Source organism: Hemitrygon akajei, unplaced genomic scaffold (assembly GCF_048418815.1).
Source record: "Hemitrygon akajei unplaced genomic scaffold, sHemAka1.3 Scf000052, whole genome shotgun sequence".
NCBI classification, from domain to species: Eukaryota; Metazoa; Chordata; class Chondrichthyes; order Myliobatiformes; family Dasyatidae; genus Hemitrygon; species Hemitrygon akajei.
The window spans coordinates 1,458,572-1,481,404 of NW_027331938.1; the positions used below are offsets into that span (position 1 = coordinate 1,458,572).

Here is a 22,833-nt window from a genome sequence, read left to right on the forward strand (position 1 = left end):
TAATCTGTTTATTTCATCATTATTCTCCCATCTGTTTCAGGTTGAAGGGGAATCGGTTCAGTCGGACCGGGAACAAGGAACTGAGATCTCTGCGGGAACCCAGACCCGGACTGAGAGTGCGGATCTGAATGTGTGAACATCCCCGCCCGCGGGATGGGGACATTTGGCCGACTCCCCGCCCTCCCCTTTAACTCCCGCCCTTACCTTTAACGGCCGCGCGCCGGGGCTGATTCCCAACGGTTTTAACGGAACCGGCTCGGGCCTCGCGCTGTGTGCGTCGCTCGCAGCGGTCCCGCCGTGACGTGTTTCTGCCTGCTGTCTGGCGGGGCAGCTTCCGCCGGATGTGCGTTTTCGAGACTCCCCACGTGACACCCCCGGGGAATGACCCGGACAGGAAGAGCCCGGGGGTCCGGGGCTCAGTCTGGGACACGGGTGTCCCGGGGTGGGGGGGATGATCCCGGGAGAGAATCCTTTTGCCCCCTTTGCTGAGGACGGTGCATTCGGCAGCCTGGCCGATATAATGATGTTAAATGGACAAATCCCTCAGCAGTGACCCTGGATCTGCAGCGATCCCGGACACGGCCCTGAAGTGTGATTTTATAATCATCGGTTCCCCGATGCAGAGTGACGGTGAGAAACGGGACTGATTATTCAACCGGTCACTCCTTGTCGCCGGTCAGTTAATTGTGTGTGACTGTGAGCAGATTATTTATTCCCGCACGTCAGCAGCTCACACATTGTTTCATTGATATTTCTCATAAAAAAATCAATAAACCACTGTATCTTCCTGACTTGTGTCGGACTCGAGTTTTATTTGAGGTTTCTGTTGCCCTCCACACCCTGTGCACTGCAACAGTGGGTCGGAGCTCCTCACACTGACACAGCAGCGTCTCAGCTCCAGGCTGAGGGAGGTCGGACAAGCAGAGACTAGGAGCCCAGGATCTCATCTCCACCAGATAGATAGATAGATACTTTATTCATCCCCATGGGGAAATTCAACATTTTTTCCAATGTCCCATACACTTATTGTAGCAAAACTAATTACATAAAAATACTTAACAGTAAACATATGATATGCATCTAAAATCACCCTTTCAAAAAGCATTAATAAATAGCTTTTAAAAAGTTCTTAAGTAGTTTACTTAATACATTGAGTCCTAATCCTGGCACTTTAACATATACTACTCCTGGCGGTTGAATTGTTAAGCCGAATGGCATTGGGGAGTAGTGATCTCTTCATCCTGTCTGAGGAGCATTGCATCGATAGCAACCTGTCGCTGAAACTGCTTCTCTGTCTCTGGATGGTGCTATGCAGAGAATGTTCAGGGTTTTCCATGATTGACCGTAGCCTACTCAGCGCCCTTCGCTCTGCTACCGATGTTATACTCTCCAGTACTTTGCCCACGACAGAGCCCGCCTTCCTTACCAGCTTATTAAGACGTGAGGCGTCCCTCTTCTTAATGCTGCCTCCCCAACACGCCACCACAAAGAAGAGGGCGCTCTCCACAACTGACCTATAGAACATCTTCAGCATCTCACTACAGACATTGAATGACGCCAACCTTCTAAGGAAGTACAGTCGACTCTGTGCCCTCCTGCACAAGGCATCTGTGTTGGCAGTCCAGTCTAGCTTCTCGTCTAACTGCACTCCCAGATACTTGTAGGTCTTAACCTGCTCCACACATTCTCCATTAATGATCACTGGCTCCATATGAGGCCTAGGTCTCCTAAAGTCACCACCATCTCCTTGGTCTTGGTGATATTGAGACGCAGGTAGTTTGAGTTGCACCATATCACAAAGTCCTGTATCAGCTTCCTATACTCTTCCTCCTGTCCATTCCTGACACACCCCACTATGGCCGTGTCATCAGCGAACTTCTGCACATGGCAGGACTCCGAGTTATATTGGAAGTCTGATGTGTACAGGGTGAACAGGACCGGAGAGAGTACGGTTCCCTGCGGCGCTCCTGTGCTGCTGACCACCGTGTCAGACCTACAGTCTCCCAACCGCACATACTGAGGTCTATCTGTCAAGTAGTCCATGTTAATGGGTTTCACGGCCTCACATCAGACCTCCCCGCTCCGGACCTGCTTCAATACTCACCGAAAGGAAAATCTTGGCGTCGCCCCGCAAGAGAATGATCCGTCCCCGGCTCCCCGCCCCAAGAGGCGAGGGTGAGGACCCCCTCCCGATCCCGCTTCAACAAAGAACGAAAAACAACATCGCCCTTCCCGGACTGAGCATGCGCGATGTCGTCAGCGCGTCACCGGGTAATTGGGCGGGGCCTCGGAACGAAGCTGCAGATCCATGGCTGCCCTGTGCTTTCAACCCCAGTGTTACCCCCCCCCCCCGCCATCCCCAACTCAATTTGACAGAATTAGAGAAAATGTATCAATTTTGATTCCTTTCAATGAGGCTGGTGACATGACTTCTATTATTCTTTATGTAAATAAGTGCCGTTGGGCATCACCCCTGAATGGACTTGTTCCACCATCCACGTGTTTAGACTCTTCCATCTGAGTAGCTCACCCACCTCTTCCATTGTCAAACACATCACCCTGAAAGTCTTCTGTATACAAAGGAATCAATGTTCCACTCTACGAAACTAGTCCTTGGAATGTAACAGTTGGTCCAGATGTGATCTGATTCAAACAGATTATCATTTTGTTTGCTCAATCCTCATAACCTCTGTTACTGAAATCTAACTTGCTTACTCTGTTTCATAGTTTTGACAAAGGACATGGACATTAACTCCAATTCTCCTTGCAACACGGAAAATGCTGGAGGAATTCAGTGGGTCAATTAACATCATAGAGGGAAACAGACAGTCGATGCTTCAGGTCGAGACCCTTCAGCCTTTAAATTTCTGCAGCACTAAGGATGCTTTACAGAATACCTTTCTAGGCAAAATTAATGTTTATCTGGATAGTCAGCTTACCCTGTGATTTCCTCATCTCCTTTGTAGCTAAAGCACGACTCCCATGCTGAATGCTGCTTACATCAGTGGTCACATTGTTAACCCTCAGCTCTTGCCCCAGCGACTTCCAACCATAAGCGTTTTCACCAAGTCCTCCATTGACATCGTCTCTGCCTGTAAAGAAAATCACATTGCTCAGATAAGAAAAAAAAGCAGCAACCTTCTTTCTACTGATTCTTGCCATTAGAATTATAGTTGTGCCAAATTGAGACGTACAATACAGCACTCGAAAACTATTCAATTGAACATTAACCTTATGGCTTGTAAATCAATCCCACTACCATCCTGGGAGAGAAAAGTATATCTGCACACATTGGAGTATGTTTTTTCCCTAAGAAAGGGATACTCAATTCTGGCACCAGGAACTGTTGACTATCTGTCAAACTGCTTTCTAAAAGGAACTATCCTTAACAAAGAAGCTTCTGCTATAAACAATTTTTAAAAAAATACCAGATTTTTAATTCTTCTTTCAGGCCTTCAAGCAAATACTGTTAGCTCTTGAATTGAAAGTATTGGAACATAGATCAATACAGCACAGTACAGGCCGCAATGTTACGCAATCCTTTTAACCCAATCCAAGATCAATCTAACCCTTCTTTCTCACATAGCACTCCAGTTTTCTTTTATCCATGTGCCTATGCACATGAATGTCTTAAATGTCCTGAATGTATCAGCCTCCATCATCATCCTCAGCAGTGTGTTCTGTGCACTGAGCACCGTGTTAAATTAAAAAAGGCGCTGGCTGTCCACTATCTATGCCCTTTACCTTACACACCTATCAAATTGCATTTCGTCCTCCTTCGCCCCATACAGAAAAGCCTTAGCTCACCAAACCTTTCCTCATTAGACATGCTCTAATCCAGGCAGCATCCTGGTAAATCTCCTCTGCATCCTCCCTTAAGGCTTCCACATGCTTCTAATGATAAGGTGACGGGTGTGAACACAAGACTCCAAGTGAAGTCTAAATAGTTTTACAGAGCTGCAGCGTCACGGCTCTTGAACTCAAATCACCCGGCTGATGAAGGCCAACACACCATATGCCTCCTTATTAACCTCATCAACTTGTGTGGCAACTTGAAGGGATCTATCGATGCGGACCACAAGATCCTTCTTTCCTCTACGCTGTCAAGAATCCTGGTAATACAGATTCAACTTTGTATCACTTCACACTTGGCAAGGATGAATTCCAGCTTCAATTCCACCTGCCATCTCTCAGCCCATCTGTACATCCTATCAGTGCCCATTGTACTTTATGACGAGCTTCTACACCATCTACAACATTATCAACCCTTGTTATCAAACTTACTAACCCACCCTTCAACTTTGACATCCAAGTTGTTTATAAAAATTACAAAAGAGCTGGGGTCCCTGAATAGATCCCTGTGGAAGGCCTCTAGTCACAGACCTCCAGGCAGAATACACTCTGTGCATTACCATCCTCTGTCTTCCATGGGCAAGCTAATTCTGCATACATGCAAAGCTTCCCTGGATCCCATGCCTACTGATTTTCTGACCTAACATTGGAAAGCTTATTGAATGCCTTACTGAAATCCATATGCACAATTACTGCCCCATCTTCAGTTTGTAACTTCCACAAAGCAGTAAATCAAGCTCGTGATTTCCAACCTGCTTCACTCAAAACTATGCTGATTATCCCTAATCAGCCTGTCCTCCTCCAAATGCTCACAAATCCTGTCTCTAAGAATCCTCCCTCCATTAGTTTGCCCAGTACTGATGCAAGTCTCACTGGTCTGCAATTCCCAGGGTAATCCTTATTACCTTTCCTGAAGAAAAGGAAACATTTGCCACCCTCTGGTACAACTTCTAGTACTACGCCAGTGGCCGAGGATGCAAAGATCACTGCCAGTGATATGAATCTCCTCTTTCACTCCCATAGTAACTTGTGGTACAATCTATCCAGCCCCAGAGACTTACCTACCCTGATTTTTTTTTAAAGTTCCAAGACATCTTCTTTCTTAACCTTCATATGTTCCAGCACATTGAACTGTTCCTCACTGACTTCACATTTATCAAGATTCCCCTCACTGAAGCAAAATACTTAATGACCTCCCCCAACTCCTCTGACTCCCGGCATGTTTCTTCGCTCTTCCCTGATCAGTCCTGCCGTCACTCTAGCCATCCTCTTTTTCATATACTTGTAAAACATGGGGTTTTACCATAAGACACGGGTGTAGAATTAAGCTATATGACCCATCGAGCCTGCTCCGCCATTCAATCCTGGCTGATCCTTTTATTTCTCCCCTACTCAGCCCCACTCCCCAGCCTTCTCCCCCTAACCTTTGATGCCTTGTACACCCAACAACCTGGCCTCCACAGCTGCTTGTGGTAATAAGTTCCACAAATTCACCACCCTCTGGCTAAAGAAATTTCTCTGAATCTCGGTTTTAAATGGATCCCCAGCTATCCTGAGGCTGCGTCCTCTTGTCCTTGACTCCATCATTGTAAACATCCTTTCCACATCTACTCTGTCAAGGTCTTTCAACATTCAATGAGATCCCCCCCCCCACCCTTCTAAATTCCAGCAAGTACAGACCCAGAGCCATCAAAAGTTCCTTGTACAATAACCCCTTCATTCCCGGAATCACTTTTCTGAACCTCCTCTGAACCTCTCTAATGCCAATACATCTTTTCTTAAATGAGCCCAAAACTGTTCATATTACTCAAGATAAGGCCTCACCAGTGCCTTATAAAGCTTCAGCATCACATCCCTGCTCTTGTTCTAGACCTAATGAAATGAATGCATTTCCCTTTCTCACCACCGACTACCTGCAAGTTAACCTTTAGGGTGCTCTGTACAAGGACTCCCAAATCCCTTTGCATCTCAGATGGTTGGATTTTCTCCCCATTTAGAAAACACTCTGCACATTTATTTCCTCTACCAAAGTGCATGACCAGGTGCAACCCGTCACTTTTGTACAGGTCATACCTCCCCCAGAATAGATCCCAATGATCCAAGAATCTTAACCCTGCCCCCTGAACCAGCTTCTCAGCCATGAATTTATCTGGCAATTCATCCAGTTTCTATGCTCGCTGGCACGTGGCACAGGCAGCAATTCAGAAATTACTACCCTGGAAGTCCTGCCTCTCAGCTTTTCACCTAGCTCTCTAAATTCTCTTTTCAGGACCTCTTTGCTTTTCCTTCCTACGTCATTGGTACCTATAAATACCGAGACATCTGGCTGCTCTCCCTCCCTTTCCAAATGACGCAATGTGAGTCATCCCTGACTCTGGCACCTGGGAGGCAATGTACCATTACGGTGTCCCGTTCACGCTCAGAGAATCCCTTGCCTATTCTCCTGACTACTGACACTCTCCCACGTCACCACCACTCCTCTCTTCTCCCTCTTTCCCTTCTGCACCACAGATCTATGCTCAGTGCTAGCAGTCTGGTTTCTGTGGCATTTCCCCTTGGAGGTCATACCCCACAACAGTATCCAAAGTGTGTTACTCATTGAGAGGAATGGCCACAGGGGTGCTCGGCGCTAACTGCCTATTCACTTTTCCATTTCTCCTGATAGTCACCCAACTACTTGCCTTCTGCAACTTTGGAATGACCACTTCCCTGCAAATCTGATCGATTATCTTCTCACTCTCCCATACAAGCAAGTCATCCAGCTGCTGTTCCAGATCCCTAGCATGGTCTTCAAGGAGCTGCAGCTGGATGCACTTCCTGCAGAAGTAGCTCCTTGGGAGATCGAGTCTCTCAGGACTCCAACACCTAACAGGAACACACAACAGCCGTTTACTACACTATGTACAGTGAGGGGAAAAAAGGGAACCTTAACAGAAGCTTACCCAGAGCCAACGCCTCTTTCGAGCTGAAGTCTTTCCTTAATCCTAAGCCTTCAAGTCCCCTCCTAGCACTGTTAAATCACTTCTTGAGCTCTTTCTTAGCTACCTTAGCTGATCTTTGTTTTCTAAACCTCAAGTACTCTTCCTTCTTCCTTGACTAAATGCTCCATTTCTCTTGTCAACCATGATTCTTTCATCTTATCATCCTTTACCTGCCTCATAAGGACAAACCTATCTAGAACCCTACGCAAGTGCTCCCTAAAAAATATTCCGATTTTCAATATACATTTGCTTGAGAACATCTGTTCTCAATTTATGCTCTCAAGTACCTGCTTAATACCATTGTAATCAACCCTCCCCCATGAAATACTTTCCCATACTGTCTGCTCCTATTCTTGTCCAAGGCCAGCTAAAGCTCATAGAGCTGTGATCACTCCTGAAATCCTCACCCATCAAGAGAGTCGTCACCTGACCAGGTTCACTGCCTAGTCTAGATCCAGTATGGCCTCTCCTCTAGTTGGCCTGTCCACATATCACAACACTTTCCTGGGCATACCCAACAAATTCTGCCCCTCCTACATCTCTTACAACAGAAGTGCCAATCAAAATGAGGGAATCTGATTTCTCCCACGACTTTTCCCTGTTAATTTTATATCTTTCTAAAATTTGCCTACCAACCTGCTCCTTAGTGTCTACTGGGGGACCTATGGAATACTTGCAAAAGGATGATTGCTCCATTCCTGGTTCTGTTACCCACACAGACTCTGTAGATGATGCCTCGTGTCACTCTCCCTTTATGTAGCTATGATATTTTCCCTCATTAGAAGTGTTCTCCCCAACTTCAATTCCCTCCCTCCCTGTCCTTTTTGACCCCAGAAAACACTCAGAAAAAGTGTTCTGAGAGGTTGGTGACCAAACATACCAATCGCTGCCTGAGCAGTGACTTAGATCCATTCTAATTTACCTTTCACCACCACAGGTCCATAGCAGAAGCCATTTCATTAGCTCTTCACTTACTACAGTTTTGCATTCAATACTATTAACCCCTCAAAACAAATCAATTTGCTTCAAGACCTAGGCCTCAACACCTACTTGTGCAACTGTTTATTATTTACTGTAATGCCAGTACTGTTTTTGTGCACTTTATGCAGTCCAGTGTAGGTCTGTAGTCTAGTATAGCTTTCTCTGTGTTTTTTTTTATTTACGTAGTTCAGTCTAGTTTTTTTATACTGTGTCATGTAAACCATGGTCCTGAAAAACGTTGTCTCATTTTTACTATGCACTGTACCAGCAGTTATGGTTGAAATGACAATAAAAGTTGACTTGACTTGACTCAATTTCCTCACATGCAGACCCTAGTCAGTTCAGATTGGCAACATCTCCTCCACAATCACCATCAACACTGGTGCACATCAAGGCTGTATGATTAGTTCCCTGCCCTACTCACTTTATACTGGGAGGCCAAGCAAAGCTTCAATGCCAGATTTAAGTTTGCTGATGACACCACTGTCCTTGGGCAAAGCAGCATATAGGAGGGAGATTAGACACAGCTGACTGGTGCCCACAACAACAACTCTCATTCAACGTCAGCAAGACCAGGGAGCTGAGGAAACCGATGTCCAAGAGCCTGTCCTCATTGGAGGATCAGAGGTGAAGAGGGTCAGCAACTTCAAATTCCTTAGTGTTATCATTTCAGAGGATCTGTTCTGGGTCCAGCATAGCATGCAGTGCCATTACAAAGTACAAAGAAATGCCTCCACTTCCTTAGAAGTTTGCAAAGATTTGGTATCTAAAACTTTGAAAAACTCCAATAGATGTGAGGTGAAGAGTATATTGACTGGTTGCATCAAGACCTAGAATGGAAGCACCAATGTACAGAAAAAGCCTACCAGAAGTAGTGGATACCTTGAACCTGCCTGTACAGGTGGACCCATTGTCTCAGATTGCTCCTGCCCCACCGAGCATGCGCGTCACCAGGTAAGTGGGCGGATATATATCCACCGAACTCATTTCTGCATACCTTGATACTGTCTTATCCCCCCCTTGTTCAATCCCTTCCCAACTGTGTTCGTGACACTTCTCACGCTTTGAATATTTTCAATGATTTTAAGTTCCCTCGCCCCCACCGCCTTATTTTCTCCATGGACGTCCAGTCCCTATATACCTCCACCCCCGACCAGGAACGTCTCAAAGCTCTCCGCTTCTTTTTGGATTCTAGTCCTAAACAATTCCCCTCTACAACCACTCTCCTCCATCTAGCGGAATTAGTTCTTACTCTCAATAATTTATCCTTTGTCTCCTCCCACTTCCTCCAAACCAAGGGGGTAGCCATGGGCACCCGCATGGGTCCCAGTTATGCCTGCCTTTTTGTTGGTTATGTGGAACAGTCCATGTTCCAAGTCTATACGGGTATCCATCCCCCTCTTTTCCTTCGCTACTTTGACGACTGCATTGGGTCTGCCTCCTGCACGCATGCTGAGCTCGTTGACTTCATTAACTTTCACCATGCCCTCAAATTTACCTGGTCCATTTCCGACACCTCCCTCCCCTTTCTTGATCTTTCTGTCTCCATCTCTGGAGACGGCTTATCTACTGATATCTACTATAAGCCTACAGACTCTCACAGCTACCTGGACTATTATTCTTCCCACCCTGTCTCTTGCAAAAATGCTATCCCCTTTTCGCAATTCCTCCGTCTCCGCCGCATCTGCTCTCAGGATGAGGCTTTTCATTCCAGGACGAAGGAGATGTCTTCCTTTTTTAAACAAAGGGGCTCTGACGGTGGTGTCGGAAAAGAGGATGCTGTCCAAGTTGCATGCCATCTTTCACAACGACTCCCATCCACTCCATACTGTACTGGTTAGGCACAGGATTACATTCAGCCAGAGACTCATTCCACCGAGATGTAACACTGAGCGTCATAGGAAGTCATTCCTGCCTGTGGCCATCAAACTTTACAACTCCTCCTTCGGAGTGTCAGACACCCTGAGCCAATAGGCGGGCCCTGGACTTATTTCCACTTGGCATGATTAACTTATTATTATTAGATTATTTATGGTTTTATATTGCAATATTTCTTCACTATTCTTGGTAGTGCGTCTGTAACGAAACCCAGTTTCCCTCGGGGTCAATAAAGTATGTCTATCTGCCATCACCTCTGCTCTGAAACGCATCTCTCCCATTTCCCGCACATCTGCCCTCACCCCATCTGCCCACCACCCGACTCAGGATAGGGTTCTCCTTGTCCTCACCTACCACCCCACCAGACTCCGGGTCCAACGTATAATTCTCCGTAACTTCCGCCACCTCCGACGGGATCCCGCTACCAAGCACATCTTTCCCTCCACATTCCCTTTCTGCTTTCCGCAGGGATCGCTCCCTATGCGACTCCCTTGTCCCCCCATCCCTCCCCACCGATCTCCCTCCTGGCACTTATCCTTGTAAGCAGAACAAGTGCTACACCTGCCCTTATACTTCCTTCCTCACCACCATTCAGGGCCCCAGACAGTCCTTCCAGGTGAGGCGACACTTCACCTGTGAGTCGGCTGGTGTGGTATAATGCATCCGGTGCTCCCGGTGTGGCCTTTGGTGAGACTCGACGCAGACTGGGAGACCATTTCCCTGAACACCTACGCTCGGTCTGCCAAGGAAAGCAGGATCTCCCAGTGGCCACACATTTTAATTCCACGTCCCATTCCCATTATGATATGTCTATCCATGGCCTCCTCTACTGTCAAGATGAAGCCACACTCAGGTTGGAGGAACAGTAACATATACCGGCTGGGTAGCCTCCAACCTGATGGCATGAACATTGAATTCTCTAACTTCAGTTAATGCCCCTCCTCCCCTTCTTACCCCATCCCTGATATATTTAGTTTTTATTTTCCACCCTCCTCCTTTTTTCACTGTTTCTGCCCGTCACTCTACCCGTTCTCCATCTCCCTCTGGTGCCCCCCTCCCTCTTTCTTTCTCCCGAGGCCTCCCATCCCATGATCCTTTCCCTTCTCCAGCTCTGTATCCCTTTCGCCAATCACCTTATAGCTCTTAGCTTCACCCCACCCCCTCTGGTCTTCTCCTATCATTTCGCATTTCCCTCTCCCCTCGTACTTTCAAATCTCTTACTATCTTTCCTTTCAGTCAGTCCTGACGAAGGGTCTCGGCCCGAAACGTCGACAGAGCTTCTCCCTGTAGATGCTGCCTGGCCTGCTGCGTTCCGCCAGCATTTTGTGTGTGCTGCAGATGCTGCGGATCCGCGGTAAAACGGGATCACGTGACGGGTGGAGGGTCTTCCACGTGACCCGGTGACTCCGCTCCTCGCCCCTCACACGCTGCCCGACCTCCCCACGGCATCTCCCACATTATTCCATGTTTACACCGGGTACATGTTTAACATTTTCCCTCCGTATATTCCGGTCCCATCCTTCCACCTCCCTGGGTCACTGTTACGGGTTCGAATCCCGTTCCGATCCGACTGACATTTTAGATCCAGAACAGAATTGTGCAGGTTTCATGTAAATCAGTCTATGTTTATAAACACTAATTTCTATTCACATTCCTCCTGCCTCACTGGACAGGAACACTGAAACATCAAGTGAGAAACAGCAGGAGGTGGCCATTCAGCCCCTCTAACTATCCACAAGATGGCGGCTGCTCTCCCATCTCGGCCACTTGTTTCTGCCCGATCCTCATTTCCTCCATCCCTTCCGTCTCCACACATCTGCCGGCCTCTGTTTTACGTGGGGACGATCACCGAGTCTTCACCGCACTCTGTGGTGGGGATTTACAGACATTCAACACCCTCGGAGTGGAGGCATTTCCCCTCATCTCAGTCCCGGACCGTCCACTCCTTTTTTCAGAGACTGGGATCCCTGGTTCAGCCGGTAATGATGTTGTGAATCTCAATGTGTTCACCTCTGAGTCCCCGATTCTCTAAATGAAAGGGTTATCGCATTTGATCTTTCTTCATATGATGACCCCACCACTCCAGGGATCAGTCTGGTGAATCTGCATCGCACTCTCTATAACAAATACTCTCTTTGTTCATTCTCTGTGGAATTAATTTCCATCTTCTGCAGCCCCGTGTGGCCCCAACCACTCACCTCCCACCCCTGTCACGATTTCCACCTGCCAACCTCCCCCCTCACCTGGATCCACCTCTCACTCCCCAGCTCTTGCCCCATCCCCACCCCTCACCTCTTTCCTCGGACTATTTCCCGTCACTCTCAGTCCAGAGGGAGGGTCTCGGCCCGACATGTTGACGGTCCATTTCCCTCCATAGATGCTGCCCGACCCTCCGGCAGTTTGTCCTTTGGTCTGTATAACCCGTGTTAGTGTGGGGATCGGGATTTTACACCATATTCCAGGTACAATCCCAACAAAGCACAAATAATTGTCACTCTGCCCCGACCATCCGGCAGTTTGTCCTTTGGTCTGTATAACCCGTGTTAGTGTGGGGATCGGGATTTTACACCATATTCCAGGTACAATCTCAACAAAACACAAATAATTGTCACTCTACCCGGACCATCCGGCAGTTTGTCCTTTGGTCTGTATAACCCGTGTTAGTGTGGGGATCGGGATTTTACACCATATTCCAGGTACAATCCCAACAAAACACAAATAATTGTCACTCTGCCCCGACCCTCCGGCAGTTTGTCCTTTGGTCTGTATAACCCGTGTTAGTGTGGGGATCGGGATTTTACACCATATTCCAGGTACAATCACAACAAAACACAAATAATTGTCTCTCTGCCCCGACCCTCCGGCAGTTTGTCCTTTGGTCTGTATAACCCGTGTTAGTGTGGGGAGCGGGATTTTACACCATATTCCAGGTACAGTCCCAACAAAACACAAATAATTGTCACTCTGCCCGGACCATCGGCAGTTTGTCCTTTGGTCTGTATAATCCGTGTTAGTGTGGGGAGCGGGATTTTACACCATATTCCAGGTACAATCACAACAAAACACAAATAATTGTCACTCTGCCCGGACCATCGGCAGTTTGTCCTTTGGTCTGTATAATCCGTGTTAGTGTGGGGATCGGGATTTTACACCATATTCCAGGTACAATCCCAACAAAACACAAATAATTGTCACTCTGCCCGACCCTCCGGCAGTTTGCCCTTTGGTCTGTATAACCCGTGTTAGTGTGTGGATCGGGATTTTAAACCATATTCCAGGTACAATCCCAACAAAACACAAATAATTGTCACTCTGCCCGGACCAACGGCAGTTTGTCCTTTGGTCTGTATAACCCGTGTTAGTGTGGGGATCGGGATTTTACACCATATTCCAAGTACAATCCCAACAAAACACAAATAATTGTCACTCTGCCCCGCTTGCAGGGCAACAGTCTGCCGGTGTTTGCCCCCCAAGGTGGTGAATCCCTCCGCTCGACACCACCGTGGGCTCAGACATTTCCACAGATGAGCCCCTCCTGTCCCCCCCGGGACAAACATCCTGTCCGCCCCCTCTCTCACCATCTTCACCCTCTCAATAAAATCCCCCCTCCCCGGGGAGCCGGCATCACACCGACGGGCCGAGCGGTCTCCTCCTACCTCTCGGCGACACATCGGACTCCGGCCGCGGGAGACGCTTCACAATCGCCCCAACTTCCCTCGGAGGGAAATGGAAATAAATCAGAAAGCGGACATTTACTTTGAGCTTTTCTCCGAGCGGGAGACGGACTCAGCGGGGGTAACGCCCACTCGGCCTGTCCGCCTCCGCTACTGGTTGTAACCGGTGATTGACATCGCTTCGCACCAATGGGAATAGCGCAGCTCCTGACTCCTCTGTCGACAGCGGTGCGAGAGGGGCTGGTCACGTGATTATTAGCCCAGCCGTTCAACCGATAAAGCTCGAGCGCAGCAGCGCGTGGGTGACGTAAGACACCGCGCACGTGAGGGCAGATCCCGGTGTCGGGAGCCCGTGTGTGACGTCAGGCGCGTGGGGGGGGGGGGGTGGAGGAGCTGTGTGACGTCACCTGTGGGAGAGCGCTGGCATTTAATGGACCTTTCAGTGGGACAACAACATTAATCACGGGTTTCATCACTGAGTCCAGTGTTGTGGGATGTAAAGTCCCCTGTTATGTGTCCGGCTGTGCCGTGTTGTTGGTGGAGTGGGCAGCGTGGTGTTTGTCTCGATTCGGGTCACAACACCAGAATTGCCAGCGGGGTCCCCACACAGTGTATTAGTCAACAGAAAACCTCTGGTCCCTGCAGTCTTTGTCTCCTGGTAAACTCAACACCCTGACAGTGTGGACCATAGACACCCCTTCCTCTCAGAGTCAGGGGATCATTCAGACGGCTGATCGCTGAGAGGAATTATATTTATTGGTCATTAAAGTTCACCCAGATTCGTTTGGACTGATTTGATGTGGAGTTCGGGGTGTCACAGTGAAAGGGCCGGACGGCCAAACTCTCTCCGTTGTCCAAACATCCTTCCAGGTGAGGCGACACTTCACCTGTGAATCTTCCGGGGTCGCCTGTTGTGTCCACTGCTCCCGATGCGGCCGCCTCTACACTCGTGACACCGGCTCCTCCGCAGTTATGCAGGGTAGGGTTGTTTTTGGGGGGGCATCAATATTATAGTTCCCTTTTGTCTGGAGGGGTGGGTTTGGGGGTTGATGATCAGGATGACGTTCTGTTTTATGCGGGGGGTGGGGTGGGAGTTTGATTTTTCTCCCTGAGCGACTTTCATGCTCTTTCTTTGTTTCGTGGTTCTCCGGAGAAGAACAAAAAAACTCAGAGTTGTTTATGGATACCTGCTTTATAATAAATTAAACTTCGAACTATCCGCTCCGAGCGGGAGTTCCCGGTGTCCAAACATTTTCATTCCGATTCCCATTCTCGTTCCGACGTGTCAACCCATCGCCTCCTCTTGTGCCAAGATGAAGCTACCTTCAGGGTCCAGGATCAGCACCTCATATTCCGTGTATGTACCCCCACCCCCACAACCTGATGGCATGAATATCGATTTCTCCTTCCGGTGAACAAATTTCCCTCACACCCCTCCCTCCCACTCCCTCTCTTCCTCTCTGACTTTTCACGTCCTCTCACCTGCGTATCACTTCTCTCTGGGTCCACTGCTCCATATCTTTCTCCTATTCTCCACTCCCCTCTCCTATTAGACTCTATTTTCTTCTGCTCCTGAGCTTTCCCACCAACCTGGCTTCACTTATCACCTTCCAGCGAGACATTTCCTCACCTGCCCCGGTTTTATTCTGATATTTCTCCCATCGCATCTCAGTCCTGAAGAAGGGTTCAACTGAAACTCTTTTCGATAGAGGCTGCCCGGCCTGCTGAGTTCCGCCAGCATTTTGTTTGTGTTGCTCTGAATTTCCAGCATCTGCAGACTTTGTGGTGTTTGTGATTTACCTCTCCGTTGTCCCTCCCGCCTCCAGCCACTAGTGGCGCTGCATGGACCTCCAGAGACTGGTGGCGCTGCATGGACCTCCGGCCACAGGTGGCTCTGTGCGGGCCTCCAGCCACTAGTGGCGCTGCATGGACCTCGGCGCTGCATGGACCTCCGGCCACAGGTGGCGCTGTGCGGGCATCCGGCCACAGGTGGCGCTGCATGGACCTCCGGCCACAGGTGGCGCTGTGCGGGCCTCCGGCCACAGGTGGCGCTGCATGGACCTCCAGAGACTGGTGGCGCTGCATGGACCTCCGGCCACAGGTGGCGCTGTGCGGGCCTCCGGCCACGGGTGACGCTGAGGAGAAAAGTCTGCTATACGCATGCGCAGTGCTCTTTGCAGCTGTTGGCGGTTCTCCGATTCGAGTGGGGGTGAGTCGGGGCTGATCCCGAAATTGTGTAAATGTGGGTCGGTTGCATCATTGGGAAAGGGCCGGGCCCGAGCTCTGCCGGACGGCTGGAGCAGGGGTGCAGTGGCAATTTTTTAGGTGCCGGAGCTGTACGGGGGGGGGGGGGGGGGGGGCGGGTGTGGTTGATAAGTTCGTGGCCTAAGTTAGAAGGCTTAAAGTTATACAACTCTCTGTACCTGCACGTGGTTCAACTCTTTGCTTGATTATGCATAAAGTTTGAAATTAATAACTTTTGCGGTATTTCTGTTTCAGATAATTGAAAATTGCTCGGTTTTGTAAAATTGACTCGTTCCACCTTAGGCCCAGAAGTTATCAATCACCTCTGGTGTGTGACACCCAATTTGTCTACCTGTTCATTTCATGTACTGGGCAACTTCCTTGCCCCATTCGTGTAATGAGCAGGTACACAAATTGGGTGTGACATATATAGGGCTTCTTATAATGTCAAGCTGTAAACCAAGATGAAAGAAATATGTGAATTCCAGAGCTCCACAGAAATATAGTGATAGCTGAGACATTAACAAGATTACAGCCTCTCACTACATTTCAGTGTATAACTGGTATAATTAAACATATAATACTTAATTTAATAATATGACAAAGTATTGCACAGTTGCACTTAACTGATTATCATAAAATATAATTATCAAGCAAGTAAAATAACTTTGTTTGCTTAGAAGCCAAAGGGTTGTTAGTGAGACAAATTTACTTTAGGATTAGCGAGTAATCCACGGACCACCACAGATGTAGCCTTACTGATACGACTGAGTCGGAGCAGACGGCAGGGCCCGCAGCGCCTAGCAGTGTTCCTCAGAGGTATAAAAATAACAGAAATAAAGCAATTAATTTTTTTTTACACTTTTAGCCACCTAAATTGGAACCAAGTAATCAAGTATGAAAAAAGAACGTCTGACGAACTATTGCTAAAGCCAGGAATATTGCTGATTATTAGTCTCAAAAGTGGTAGGTTGGCAACTCTGCCTCGTACCGTTTCTCTCGCAGAAATGGTTGGACGGGAAGTGTACCTGTGAGTGTCGATACAATATTCTCACACGTCGGGTGTTACGTGGTTCGATCTTTACAGATTCTGTTTAGTCTTTAAATATATAAAAAGTTAAAGAAGCTTGAATCTTTACATGAATTATTATCGCATTTATACAAATAGAAAATATCGTAGTTTGCAAGTGACAAATGTTAACAGGGGAGGACAGCAACCATTTGGGAGTTTTGGAAATGCATGTCATCTCGTTCATTGCCTCACTAAATTACTCTTTTTCCTATCAACACAAAGAGAAAAAGAGCCTCTTTCCCATCAGCTACAATTGGTGGAGCGAGGCCAAGGGGTTGATCCGCTATTAATGATAGTTGAAATGATGTAAAACTAGCTTATAGCCCAGAAATGCTTTTTTTCCATTTAGCTTGTAAAACAAAACTAAATTTATCCGGGTGTAGAAGAGGATTTTGGATGATTAGCTTGTGTATTTGATCAAAATCAGGAAGAAGATGAGCGAGCAGTGAATTTTTCTTTCATTGTTTTCAACTTTTAAACTTGGGTTTCTATGTTCATTCCTTGCTTAATATAGCTCCTTCCTGGTATCCCATGGTACCCATTGGAAAGAGCGGAAAAATGCTCGCACTTCTGTGCAGGTATTTCCCAGCTTCCTAGGACAACGGGTCGAGCGAGAAGGAATTTCACAAATACCTAAATAAAAAACAGTCACAGCTCCAGGATTTCACCAAAAACAATCAAATATCCTAATGTTATTAGTGGTATTTTTCCCCACCAGCCAACACCCCCTCTTCCCAACCCCCGCTTCGGTAAAATTCCCTCTATTTAATATGCGGCCGCTGTTAAATTCCGTGCTTGTTTATTTTGACTTTTTTACAGAGGTGTCGGAGCAGCTCTCCGGTGAGCTCTGGTAGCACTGCAGCCCTGAATGTATGAGACAGTACAGTGTTAAATGCAAAACCCTGAACAGTGTCGATGATCAGAGGGATCTTAGACTCCAAGTTCATCGCTCCCTGAAAGAGACTGCACAGATTGATCGGGTGGTTAAGAAGGCAAATGGCGTGGTTGTCTTTATTAGTTGAATTAGTTCAAAAGTCATGAAGTTGTGTTGCAGCTTTGTAAAACTTGTTAGCCCTCATCTGGAGTTTTTCATACAGTTCTGGTCGCCCCCATTCTCGGGAGGATGTCGGGGCTTTGGGGAGGGCGCAGAAGAGGTTTACCAGGACCCTGCCTGGATTAGAGGGCATGATCTATAACGAGAGGCTGGACAAACTTGTGTTGTTTTCTCCAGAGCGGCGCAGGCCGGGGTGAGACTGGACGGACGTTTACAAGATTACGAGAGGAATAGGTAGAGTGGACAGACGTTATGTTTTACCTGGGGTTTGAAATGTCGGACACATTTAAGGTGAGAGGAGATGTGAGGGGCAAGTTTGTTTATTTCCACAGACTGCTGGGAAGCTGGAGACTATGCCTGGGGTGTTAGACCCCACAGGTCACGTGATCCCATTTGTCCCTCCCATTTAACCGCAGATGTAACAATCTCTTTGTGCATGTTCACAATCTCCAGATTGGTGGTCATGCATCCTCCATGTTGTGTTGGGAAATCTGATGTTGGCCACTGAGTCCCGTTAACGTCCCCCAACTCGCCTCGCTTCCTGAGGCTCCTCACATTTGTCCTGGAGCTTTATGGCTGTTGTGTCTTCTCCCGGACTGGGGTGGGTGAGAAAGGAGAACGTCCCAGGTTGTGGGGATCTTTGATTTCACTGCCTGCTTTACCGAGGGACTGGGAAGTCTAGGGGGGAGAATGGTTTCTGTGATGTGCTGATCTGGATCCAAAGGTCTGTGCAGTTCCTCGCAGTCACAGGCAAAGTAGTTACCATGCAAAACGTGAAGTGTCCGGATGGGAAACTTTCTATGTTGTGTTGATAAGAATTTTGGTGAGCATCAAAGTATATCTGGCAAATTTCTTGTTATTTTTGCTAATTCTGTCATTTTAGAATCTTTTGTACAATAGTATGTACTATTCATTCAGTACCTATGTGTTGCTGGAGGACCATCAGTGATCGTCCTTGATCCCTTCTCCCACCTGGTTCCATCTGCTCATCTTGTTCAACCTCTGTCCAGTCTCCTCACACCGTTTCAGTGATATACATCAACCATCTGGGTCATCCTCAGTCCGCCTTGTATCCCACCTCCTCAATGTTATATATCAGCAAACTTTCTTCTAACCCTTGTCTTCATTGTGAAGTGTTCTTCTGTACCTTTGGCCTCGCTGAGTCATTTCCAGAATCGGTTATTGTTAGTTGGAATGCCGGAGGGTCATCAGGTCCCAGTTCTGTTGTGCACTGGTGTGGAGGTGCTAGTTTATGAACAGTGACGGGCTGACACACTGCAGCATTTTACTGGCAGCAAAGAGTACTGGGAGAGTTGGTGCTTGGGCTCTAATCCTGTGATTGGCAATCCAGGCAAATGGAACTATTGGTGTTTTGGCTTTGACTTTGGTTTGAGCTTCTACAGATGGGGCTGTAAGATACAGATCCTGCAATGAAGCAGAAATTTTGAGCAGCTGGACATTGGTTGTGGTGAAATCTTAGATTGCACTACCCAGTGTGAGATGTGGGGACGATGTGTGAGACTCTTAGGGTCGGTGAGTGGCAGATTCAGCTGTGTGAGTCTGTGAGGTTGGGTCCTGGGAGATCACGGTTTTTGATCCAGGTAAAGTGGACCCGGGATTGAGCTGTTTGGGCTTGTGAGGTGTTGATCGAGTATTTCTGGTCTGGGATCAGATGTTTGTTTCTGGAGTTCCTTTGGAAGCAATGACTGCCAATCTGAGGAGAGGATGAGTTCCCATTTCATCCTCACAGGGAGAGGCTGTGAGTAAATGGGCTGTTCCGTGTTTACAACAGTAGAAATAGACCCTGAGTCTGGTGTTCAAACTGTGTTTGGAAATCCCCCCCCCCCACTGTCACATTGTGGAAATCAGGCAGCTCTGCTGGAGTTCTGCACTAAAAACTGAAAATGTTTGAACTCAATCTGATGAAATGTTATTAATTGAATTGTATTGTAAGCTGTTCCTTACCTGCTGAGTGTTTCTGGTAATTCCAGTTTCTTTTTATTTCTTGGTTTATATTTCATGAAATGGACCTGTTTTAACCTGGAAATGAAAATGGCTGTGATAGTTTGTAGGCCTCCGTTAGAGTCTCTGCAAGTCTCCCCTCTCCACGCCAGCGATGTTGTCCAAGGGAAGGGCATTAGGACCCATACAGCTTGGCAGTGGTGTCGTCGCTCAAGGACACACAGGCAGCCTCTGCCAAGGCTCGAACTAGCAACCTTCAGATCACTAGACCAACGCCTTAACCACTTGGCCACGCGCCAGCACATGTGATTGTAGAACACTGAAGAAAGCACGACGTTTCCCTTTAAATTATCCTGGTACCAATTTGTCTGTTATTCCTGGAAATGTGTTCAGTACAGTTGTTGCTAACAAGGTTTACATGAATAATCTCAGGAATGATCGGCGTTATGTATGAGGAGGATTTGATGGTTCTGGACCTGTGCTCGATGGAGTTCAGCGGGACTGCGGGGGTGGTGGAGGGATGTATGGTTAAGTAAACTTACCGAATGCTGAAAAGCCTGGATACAGTGGACATGGAGAGGATGTTTCCATTAGACAGAGTCTGTGATCTGACAGCACAGTTTTAGAATAAAGATGCTTCCTGTTAAAATTCAGTTGAGAGATTTTTTTTTGCCAAAATATGTCTGATCTATGGAATTTGTTGCCACGGAATCTGATTGAGGCTGCCATTTGGGTATATTTATGACAGAGATTAATATATTCATGATTGCTAAGTAGCTTCAGGGTTACAGGAGGAAGGCAGGAATATGGTGTTGGAATAAAAATCAGCCCTGGTTGAGTGGTGTGGCAGACCAGATGGATCGAATCATCTAATTCTGTTCCTTTGTCTTATGTCTTACCATGACTGAATGATGGCTCCTTCTTATCCCATATCGTTTTGTGACATATGAGGGACAATAAAAGATTGTTCACTGAGATCATTATATTTGCCTTCAACGTTTAAATTTCAGTGAGTTTTGTTCCTAGTAACATTAAGCAGAAATGGTTGGTCCTCCTTTGTAATGTTAATGTGCTTCATTATCTTTCATGTTAAAGTTAGACCTGCAGTGAGAGATTTATTGGAAGAAAAACCACGACTGAAGACGAGGGAACAGCAACAAGTGAACCAGCCCGAGGACTGAGAGCACCAACTGGAGAGAACCCATCTGACTCAGGGTTTCCATTGATTCAGTCAGGAGAAAGTTTGGTGAGTCTCGTTTACTCAAATACTGGTCCTTTAGACATTACGTACCTGCACAAAGGAAGGTAGGGAATAGTTGGGAGTGAGACAGAATGTGCCCAGAAGAACCAGTTATGCCTCTGTCAGAACCAGTTGTGAAGAAGCCCCAACCCCAATGTTCCCTTTAAACTTTTTGCCCTTCACCCTTAACCCGTGTCGTCTGGTTTTTTTCTCCCCTAGCCTCAGTGGATAAAGCCTGCTTGCATTCACTCTATCTATACCCATCATAATTTTATATACCTCTATGAAGTCTCCGCTCATTCTTCTACGCTCCAAGGAATAAAGTCCTAAACTATTCAACCTTTCTCTGTAACTCAGTTTCTCAAGTCCCGGCAACATCCTCGTAAACCTTCTCTGCACTCTTTCAACCTTATTAATATCCTTCCTGTAATTCGGTGACCAGAGCTGCACATGATACTCCAAATTCAGCCTCACCAATGTCTTATACAACCTCACCATAACATTCCAATTCTTATACTCAGTACTTTGATTCATAAAGGCCAATGTACCAAAAGCTCTCTTTACTACCCTATCTACCCGTGACGCCACTTTTAGGGAATTTTGTATCAGTATTCCTAGATCCCTCTTCTACTGCACTCCTCAGTGCCCCACCATTTACCTTATCTGTTCTACATTGGTTTTTCCTTCTGAAGTGCAATACCTCACACTTGTCTGTATTAAACTCCATTTGCCATTTTTCAGCCCATTTTTCCAGCTGGTCCAGATCCCTTTGCAAGCTTTGAAAACCTTCCTCACTGTCCACTATACCTCCGATCTTTGTATCATCAGCAAATTTGCTGATCCAATTTACCAAATTATTATCCAGATCATTGATATAGATGACAAATAACAATGGACCCAGCACTGATCCCCGTGGCACATCACTAGTCACAGGCCTCCACTCAGAGAAACAATCCTCCACTACCAATCTCTGGCTTCTCCCATTGAGCCAATGTCTAATCCAATTTACTACCTTACCATCTATACCTAGCGACTGAATATTCCTAACTAACCTCCCATGCGGAACTTTGTCAAAGGCCTTACTGAAGTCCATGTATACAACATCCACTGCCTTGCTTTCATCCACTTTCCTTGTAACCTCCTCAAAACACTCTAATATATTTGTTAAACATGACCTACCACACACAAAGCCATGTTGACTCTCCCTAATAAGACCCTGTCTATCTAAATAATTGTCGATCCTGTCTCTTAGTACTCCTGCAATATTTTACCCACTACTGACATCAAACTTACCAGCCTATAATTTTGAGAATTACTTTTAGAGCCTGCTTTAAACAACGGAACAACATGAGCTATACTCCAAATCTCTGGCACCTCACCCGTAGATAACGACATTTAAATATATCTGCCAGGGCCCCTGCAATTTCAACACTAGTCTCCTTCAAGGTCTGAGGGAATACCCTGTCAGGTCCTGGATATTTATCTACTCGCCTCAAGATAGCAAGCACCTCCTCCTCTTCTATCTGTATAGGTTCCATGACCTCAATACTTGTTTGCCTTATTTCCATTGACTCCATGCCAGTTTCCTTAGTAAATACAGACGCAAAAAAAAACATTTAAGATCTCCCCCATTTCTTTCGGTTCCATACATAGCCGACCACTCTGATCTTCAGGAGGACCAATTTTATCCCTTACTATCCTTTTGCTCTTAACATACCTGATGTAGCTCTTTGGATTATCCTTCACCCTGACTGCCAAAGCAACCTCATGTCTTCTTTTAGCCCTCCTGATTTCTTTCTTAAGTATTTTCTTACTCTTTTTATACTCCTCTAGTACCTTATTTGCTCCCTGTTTCTTATACATGTCATACATCTCTCTTTTTCTTTATCAGAGTT

General features: G+C 46.9%; 1 protein-coding gene across 1 annotated transcript in view; it reads left to right on the forward strand.

Moving 5' to 3' along the window:
* The window catches only part of LOC140721226 (NACHT, LRR and PYD domains-containing protein 12-like), a 61,621-nt gene extending 60,830 nt beyond the window's left edge, over window positions 1-791 (forward strand). The window contains exon 12 of the mRNA XM_073036080.1: window positions 41-791. Within this exon, the coding sequence (XP_072892181.1) occupies window positions 41-128 (88 nt within the window). The 3' untranslated portion in view covers window positions 129-791. The remainder of the gene's footprint in view (window positions 1-40) is intronic.
* Window positions 792-22,833: the final 22,042 nt, after the last annotated feature.